Genomic DNA, 9,230 nt, shown 5'->3' on the forward strand with positions numbered 1-9,230 from the left:
TAATACTAATCACAATCCTAATTCTGTTTTTGCATCATTTTTTTTTTTGCAATGATCTATTATTTTGTATCAAAAATAATTTTATTAAATCACGCGACTTTTATATCAATCCTTATGCGTGGTAGCTGAAGCATCAAAAAAAACATATTAAATATATTAGAAATTAATATTTAATTATATTATCAAAATGACATTAAAATTATTTAAAGTATGATAAGGATATAAGAAAATGTTAAGACGTAAAAAGAACAATAATCGTTGTTAATAGGATAAATTATGAAAATCCTCTTGAACTTAGGCTAAATTATGGAAAACACCCCCAATTATCGTAATTACCAAAATCCTCCCGATGTTTTTTTCTGTCTTACAGGACCCCCTTATGGTGTGAGTTTTTACGGAATATTTTTTATTCCATGTAATATCCCAAAAAATATGGATTCTACTCTTGCTGTCGTGAAATTTATGTTATCCTACTTTTTAAATACAAAAAATATCCTCAAGGGAGGTAATGGTAATACTTAAAAGTTGTGAATAAGAAGAATAAAGATTTCGTGTAAAGTTCCCTGAGGGTAATTTTTGTATTTAAAAAGTACCATAAAGAAATGTCGCGTGTGCAGGGTAGAATCGACATTTTTCAGGGAATATTCTGCGTAATAAAAAAAGATCCGTGTAAAATCATATCATAAGGGGGTCGATGTAAGACGAAAACAAACATCAAGGGAATTTTGGTAATTACGAATATGTGGGGTGTTTTTCTTAATTTAACCTAAGTTCAGGGGATTTTATAATTTATCCTTGTTTATATGCAACTTAAATTTAAATACACGTATGATCATATGTTAGAAACTAACATAAAGGAAAAGCTGATGTTAATGAAAATAGATCAAATTTCAAGTAAGCAAAAGTCATTATAAAATACTTATAAAAATAATAAATGGAAAAATAAAATTTAATTGGATTTTTGTGTAAGTTAGTCGAATATATTGTGATTTAAAAAAAGAAAATTTGAGATATAGAATAGATATTAGATTCTAACAAACATTATAAAATATATAATTTTATTTTACAAATATTTTAAAAATAAAAATTAAGAAAATAAATATATCTTATTATATTTGATGGGGAAATAGAAAACTTAATAATATTTCACTAATTTAGATACATAACTTGTAAGTTAGACAAAAGAATTCATGTATTATGATATGAAAATATAGTGAGATATATACGGTGTTAAAATATTTAATAATCAATTATTTACGCTATAATGCTCTACATTAATATTTTTATTTTCATATGGTTTAAAATTTTAATTTTAAAAATTAGTCAGAATATTAGTAGCTAAATATAATTTTTTTGCAATGATAGGTTGTATATATCTTTACCAACACTATAATGGATCATAGTAAATCTCGTATAAGTTTGATTTGGTGCCAATATCGTACCAAATGAAATGATAACCATTAATTTGGTATTTGTTAGATAAAATTTTGTTGGTATACTATGATACTTGATATTTGATAACTTTTTCCATCCATAGCCACAATATTGCATCAAAACTTTCTCAATTTGAAAAGACACACACATAACTATGCAATTACTTCTCATATAATTGTAGTCTTTTATGTAATATATAAATATCTTATTGAGTTTGTAACTAAAAATGGATGATATAAACTACTGATTTGCCGATTGATATTGTATTTGTTAATGTAAATTATTTAAAAAGAGCACCTCGAGTGGGGTTTAAATGGACTATCAAAACCTTTAATCGCCATTTTCATACTAAAACATAGTAATTTTTAATTCCAATAGAGTTATGAAGTGAGGATTGTATTTTGATATTTCATCTTTTGGATTGTGAAAATACATCATGCAGAATAAAATATCAAACATGAGTTATATATGAATTTAACCACCTCAGTGTCCATTTAGAAAATGGCATGTGGCAATTAAATATATAAATCAATTTAATTATTTTTAATTAACAACAATATAATTTATACATATGGTTGGAGCAAATACATTTAGATAAATATCAAAATAAAATATTAAATATCACATAAATATTTGCAAACTTATTTTGATATTTTTGGGTTGGAGTTACTCTAGATGTGTACTTAATTATATTTATCAGAGTGAAATAATTATTACTGGAATACAATATATAATATATACGATCATTATGCATTTTAAATAAAACAATTGATATTCTTAATCTTTTTTCTTTGAAAGAAATTTTACTAATCTTTGGTATTAAATAAAAGTGAATAAACGAATAATACCAAAGATTTAGAATAACATTGTTATATTTTGAAATATCTAAAATCAATTCATATTGTTTTTATCAATTGATTAAACTTAACTTATGTTATTCAATTTATTAGTATAATCATAAGAAAGTTTGTATGTTAATTAGTATATAATTAAAAAAAATTAAATCAATCATAAAATTTTGTCACTGGATTCAGTGAACAAAAAAGAAAAGTTAAAACAATAACATGAAATTCAAGTAGTATAATTTTCAATATGGTAAATAATTGACAGCATGTTAGTGTGCACATGGCAGACAAAAAAAATAGTGCCAATTTTCGCATTATATATAGTATGGTCATGTTCATGTAAAATGTATAATATCAAATGATTTATTCTGCAATATTTTTTTAATATAAATCTAAGTTTATGAATTCAAATAAAAAATTTCTGTAACACCACCAATCAAGGAATTATAATAAGGGAAGATTTGAAATTGCATTTAACTAAATTCAAATAAAATTAATTATTATTAAAATTAAATTAAATTAAAAAATAAATCTATTTAGAGTTTCCAAGAAAGTTGATATATTTAGAGCATTTTATAAATGATAGGATATAAATATATTAATAAAATAATTAAATATATTTAATTATCTTTAATTTTAGAAAATTGTGACATGTTTTTTAATGATTTATTTTCACCAATCAATTTGCCACATGGGATGAAATTGAATACATGTCACCAATTGAAATTGCCAGATGTCAAGAAATTGAGGATGAAATTCAACTTTTATATATTATATAACATAAGTTACATTAAATCTTATTATATAATGAAATATTACAATAAAAGATAAACAGAACAGAAAAAAAAACATCCATTAAACAAACTAAATGATTTTTTGTACAAACAACATCACACAATTGTTATATAAATCATGGAAGGAAAAAAAAACATGACCATGTGCAGCAAGAATTTTCATGTGAAAGTAAAAAAAACACTGGAGTAAGGTGCTATGGAATGGGAGAGAAGGGAGGGTATTATACTTAGTTCTCCGTCACCCATTTTCTAACCAAATCACATAAAAGTTGTGCTTTTTTATATATAAAAATTCATCAAATATTTTCACCAATTGCAATGAAAGATCTACCAATTGAATAATTTGATAATAAAAGTTTATGAGAATTTCTTTTATATCTCACATGAGAAAATAAAAATTTAAGTAATTTAAAGAGACATTTTTTTTGCCTTTTTCGCTCGAAATTAGGTTGTACTCAATTAGAATAAATGATATTCTAATTTTTTATAATGTATCTCGTAAAACAAAATCACCAAAAAGATGACCATTCCCTCATAAAATTTAAAAAAAAAATTATATTGTGCAATGTGAATGATATATTATAGTGAAAAATACTAATAAATATTTTTTGGGGTGCAAAATGCCAAAAGACTACATGTTTAAGGGTGAGTCATTGAGTTTTAAATTTCAAAACTATTGCCAACTAACATATCACGGTAGTTAACATGAAGCATAATATAATGAATATGTATCTAAAACATAAATTTATAAAAATAAATATTCGAAAAATCCGCAAAAAAATGACTATATTTTCAAAAACCAAAAAAAACTCACTCGATTTGATTAAAATTAAATACCTTTGAAATGTTTATATCAATTTACAAATGTATTCTACCTTATTAACATATACTAACACTGCATTCTAAAACACAAACAAATCTAGCAATGGAGAAGAACAAAGTGTAACCATAAAGTGTCTCCTTAAATGAGTAAGAAAAAAATAGAAAACAATAGAAGAAGATTTAATAGCAAGCCTCGTGCGCTCTCTCTCATCTCTTGCATGTGGAATCTTTAATTTTGTTGATAAATTTGATCAACATAATCTTTAATTTTGTTGATAAATTTGATCAACATGTTCCTCCTATTATAACAAAAATAAAATAATTATATTGGTATTTATAACGGAACATTTCGAGAAAAAAAATAATATATAAAAAATAATATGCATCGAACGAACTAAAATAATATTTACACAAAAATAAACGTAAATCTCTATAATTGAATACAAATATGAAAAAAAATAATTTGTGTTGACTCTATAGTGTTTTCGTGTGATTCCAAAAAGTGGGGTGTAGAGTATGAAAGTGATTGAATGGGTTAGGATGGAGGGTTTTTATACTAATTTTCAGAGAATGAAAAAGTAAAAGAAAAATGTTATGAAGGAAAGAGAGATTTAATGGCATATATTTAGACGATAATCAAGAAATTTAATTTTAATTACACTTAGTGAATAATGACTAATGGACAAAATAATCAATTCCTATGATATTCATTCTCAAAATAAATTTCCGGATATTTGATTATAATAAAAAAAATTTGATTTTGATATTTATAATATATAGGATATAAATAAGATTATGAAAAAAATGAGGATAATTAATTTTAAATTAAGCATTCATTTCATTATTACAATTTACAATTATCCACAAATGTCCAAATTAGTTATTAATACATAAATATTCATTGATTTTGATTTTATAAGGAAATATTTTAAATATTAAGTAATTATGGAAATGTGCATTGAAGAGCTCACTAAATATTTAAAACGAATGTAAATTGATTTGATTCAAATTATATATAGAAATAATTGACACCACTTAATACAAAAATCCGGATAATTTATTTTATTTTGGGTTGAGTTTTCGATTTTATTTGAATTGAAATTGTAGGATTTTTAATCCGAAAATATAGTTTAATCAAATTCTATAATGGGCGACAATCTATAAATAGGAATTAATGACAATTATTAGTTAAACACATTCTATGAAAATCAAAATTGAATATTTTACATATTAAATTAATATGATAAATATTTTAATTGATATTAATTGATTACGATTAAAGTTGATACCATGGAATATGGAAAATATTTTAAATATATTTCGTAAATTGTTATGACATAAGATATTATTTCCATGTTAAAATACCAATTAATGATCCGGATAATATTTTTGGCAAGTTTAGCCTAATCATCAATTAATGATGATAAATAAAAATGGAAGATATCAAAGTAATAAATAATGACATGTGTAAAATGAGTAGGATGCCATGTAGATTCACACGTGTCGATGACATGGATGCCAAATGTCGGATTTCTAAGCTATGAGGGTTTCAATTTATATATTATATAGATTGGAGTTAGACTCATGATACCCAAAATTGGCCCATATACAGAAAAAAAAAACTCCAATTAGCACTCTTAATTACAATCATATTGTCCCACATTGGTTTTCTAACAAGAAAACCAAATCAAACTCCACATATAAATATGTGTTTCATTCACATAACAAGGTACGCACTACTTTAGCAATTAATTAATATTATTTGCGTATATTGTCATAGGTCGGAGGACAGTCGTCGGGCCAACCCGGGCGTGTACCCTAGTGTTTTTCGACTGTTTTGTAGGATAATACTCTTGCGGGGTTCAAATACTCCTTGGTCGCCCAATCGATATTTGAACAACAACGAGTGGACCCATCCCTTCGACACGTGACAGTAATCTTCGACATTCTCTTCCATTGCAGGCTCAAAGATTCTTGGGTTGCACAATCGACATTTGAGCAGTATCATGAGATATTTGAAGCAATTGGAACCCTGAAAATGAAGTAATATAAATTGAGTAAGAAAGCCACATAGTTTCCATGAAATAAGAAGTCACATAAAATAGATAAGCCAAAACCATAGATTATTCAAAGGAATAGAGAACCACACCGATTGGTCGGATTCTTCTACACATGCCTTCCAATCACGGTACCTATAGCAAGGAAATCAAGATTATAATTCTTCAACCGCCCCTACCTCAATCATTCGCTACATCAATAAATTGGGTCGAGCCACAACCTGTTACCTATAATTTTTGTACTAACTTGTATGGACTTTTACTGCAATGTCTGAAACATTTCGGGTTGAAATAAACATTTTTCGAATTTGGTGCATTAAACATAAGAGTTTAGAAAGTTGAGGGGCTAAAATGTAAATTTTGGAAAATTGGAATGTACAAACATCAATAAGGGTATTATATTAATTAATAAAGATAATTATTATGTTCTTAAAAGATAGCAAAGATAATATTTCCCTCCCTATCTATATAATAACTACTCCCTTTCAACCTCACCAATATAAATAGATATACTTGGAAAACTTGAATACCATGTTTTGATTAACACATTCTCAGTTTTTTCTCCAATAACTGGTCGTGTTGAAGGATCGATCTTGTGAATAAAAAATTATCATGGCGGGTATTTGAGGTTGAATAAAAGTAAAAGTATTTCTCAAAGGTTTTTCTTTTACTAAAAAAAAAGGGCTTTACGTAATGACAAATTTGCCCTTCATAAACCCAAATTTTATGAAAAAAGTGGCTATTGGGTTATGTGCAACTAATTTAAAGTTTTGAAGGACGATGTTTCTCTTTTTTTCAAGGTTGTAAAAAGCGGTAATCGGGTTCGAGGCGGTCATGGACCGACTCACGATTAATCAGTGCGGCGGTGATTAATTGGTGATAAATCGGAAATAAATCGTTTTTAAAATTTAATATAATATATTTGTAGATATTATTTATAAATGCTCAAAACATAGATAAAAAATATTTATACATAGTTATATCTCCATCATGTATATATTCTAATAACATAATAAAAGTTTAATAATAATAAAATCATAATACATAAATATCCTTATAAAATATATATAAAAAGACATTTTTTTTGAATTTACATACACTCTTGGCATATATATCATTAGTTCTTTAACAATAATAATTAACATAAACAAAATAAAGCATAAACTCATATTTTTTTTTATAAAAATCCCAATTTTTATTTTTATTTATAAAAAAAAAAAAACTGATTTTTGACCGATTTTTTGTCGATTTTCGCCACCGAAGTTTGACCCGCCTTAAAGTTTTGACCGCCTCGGACCGCCTCAAACCGCAAAAAACCGATTTTTAAAACCTTTACACTAAAATCGTAAAAGTTTTGGACCGCCTCCGCCTCGGCGACCGATTAATAGGCCGCCTCGGCCGATTTTTAGAACACTGCTTTTTTTTTTTTTATAATTATAAGGGGTTAAGTGCGAAAGTAGAAGTTTTGCAGGGGGTGATGTACTATTTTCCCTTGTATATAAATATAATGTAAGATATATCCTTCTGCACATAAACCTAAACCTAAACGACACAGCCTGTCTAGGTATCCATCCGCCGCTGGCAAAATTCTTCATCTTCACAGGTGCGCGTGCGTCTCCGATCCCCTTTCTCTGCCCCGGTAGTTGCAAATTTTGTTCGGTATTTATATTTTATTCTGTTTTTGAATTTTCAAAGGAAATAATTAATTTGTGGTTGTTTAGTTATATCTCTTTGATTTCTTGTTGATTCGCTTATACTTACTGTATTTGATTACTTGTTAATCTATTGGTGTTTGCTATTATATTGTCTCTATAAATTATATATTATATGATGATGCTTTTCTTCACTACTCCATAGACTATCAAAGGTTTGAGAAAAAATCGTATTTTTCATTAATAAATCAAGTTGAAATTCTTTTTAGTAATTTTGCAGTATATATGTTTACACGATAAGAGCATATGTATATATAATATATTGATTGTTTGAAGAAATAGGTGCATGCAATGGTACCGATATCAGAGCGGCAATGCGGACACTGTGGGCAGATTTCCGCGTTAGAGAGGAGTTGTGATGGCTTCTTCTACTGTGATTTCTGCCGCGCGCAATTTGATGAGAAATTTGACGGTTTACCTGAAGGTGATTGGTTTGATGTTGGGAACTTAAGATCTTCATACTGTATTAGTTCTTCTGACTCTGAACGATCTGAACGAGTACGTGATTATTGTGATGTTGATGATGATGATGATGATGATGATGATGATGATGACGATGATGTTTTTTCTGATGAACAACTAATAAGTGATTTAGATGATGATGATGATGATCATAATGTTGTTTCAGATGTTACACCACCTTCTGATGAACAACTAATAGGTGATGATTTAGATGGTAATAATATTAATTCTGATGTTTTGGGTGATGGAGTTGTACCTACTGAACTATCAATTACTGATTTTGGCTCTTCCGAGAAAAATGTCAGCGTCCAGCAGCCAAGTAATCGAGCTAGTGCCGAACCAATCGAGCTAGTGAACAATCGTGATGAAATCATTGAGTGCCAAGACAAGGACGAAGAACAAGACTAGGAAGAAGAATCCGATTTCAGCCCGTCTAGTGAAATACTTTATTGTTTTCCTATTTTATTTACAAATAATCTGTTACTTTTTTATATAAGTCTCGGATTTGGACGACTATGACTAGAGGGGGAAAATTGCATTTTTCGTCATCATACTTTACCCACTTTTTTCAAAACTGTCTCTAAACATTTTGGAGTTACAATAGTAGTCCTTAATCATGCCATTTTTTGACAGAATTGGTCCGCCGTTAATTTTTGCAGTTAAGTTGGATGGAAAACGCATTGCGTCTTGTTAATCATGCCTTCAATTTACAACACTACATGAAAATGGACTTTCAACAAAACGCATTGCGTCTTGTTAAAACATATTTTTATAATTATTATTTTTAATTAAAATTTAATATAAAATCGAAATCACGTAAATTCCAAAAAAATCTACTTGTTTCGGAAATATTGTTTAAGAAGTCAAAATATAGTTTAAAAATTTAAAATATTGTTCCAAAATCGGCATTTTTGGAATTCAATTTAAATATAATGTTTCAAACCAAAATAAGAACCCAATAGGAATTGGGGAATTAGAAATCTCCATTCCAATTTTCACCACTAGTCAATTCCAAAAATCCCAATTGCGAGACAATATGTCGAGTTTTAAATCATTCAATATGGGTGAAAATTGGAAAGGCATATGCTGCCTTGGTTGATCGAA

The 9,230-nt window shown here is 27.4% G+C and overlaps 1 protein-coding gene across 5 annotated transcripts; it reads left to right on the forward strand.

Annotated features, from left to right (window-relative positions):
- Nucleotides 1–7,421: 7,421 nt before the first annotated feature.
- Nucleotides 7,422–8,761, forward strand: LOC105974548 (uncharacterized). Of its 5 annotated transcripts, none has more exons than XM_012999659.2 (2): nt 7,422–7,555; nt 7,947–8,761. In XM_012999659.2, the coding sequence occupies exon 2, from the start codon at nt 7,956–7,958 to the stop codon at nt 8,532–8,534; it is 579 nt and encodes a 192-aa protein (XP_012855113.2). In that variant the 5' UTR covers nt 7,422–7,555; nt 7,947–7,955; the 3' UTR covers nt 8,535–8,761. The 5 variants fall into 5 exon arrangements, with proteins under 5 accessions (XP_012855113.2, XP_088683437.1, XP_088683449.1 ...); XM_088827311.1 differs by having other exon boundaries at nt 7,423–7,555; nt 7,941–8,761; XM_088827323.1 differs by having other exon boundaries at nt 7,431–7,561.
- Nucleotides 8,762–9,230: the final 469 nt, after the last annotated feature.

The sequence above is a fragment of the Erythranthe guttata genome, chromosome 2, assembly GCF_056151865.1.
Source record: "Erythranthe guttata isolate IM_541 chromosome 2, IM_541, whole genome shotgun sequence".
Classification (NCBI taxonomy): domain Eukaryota; kingdom Viridiplantae; phylum Streptophyta; class Magnoliopsida; order Lamiales; family Phrymaceae; genus Erythranthe; species Erythranthe guttata.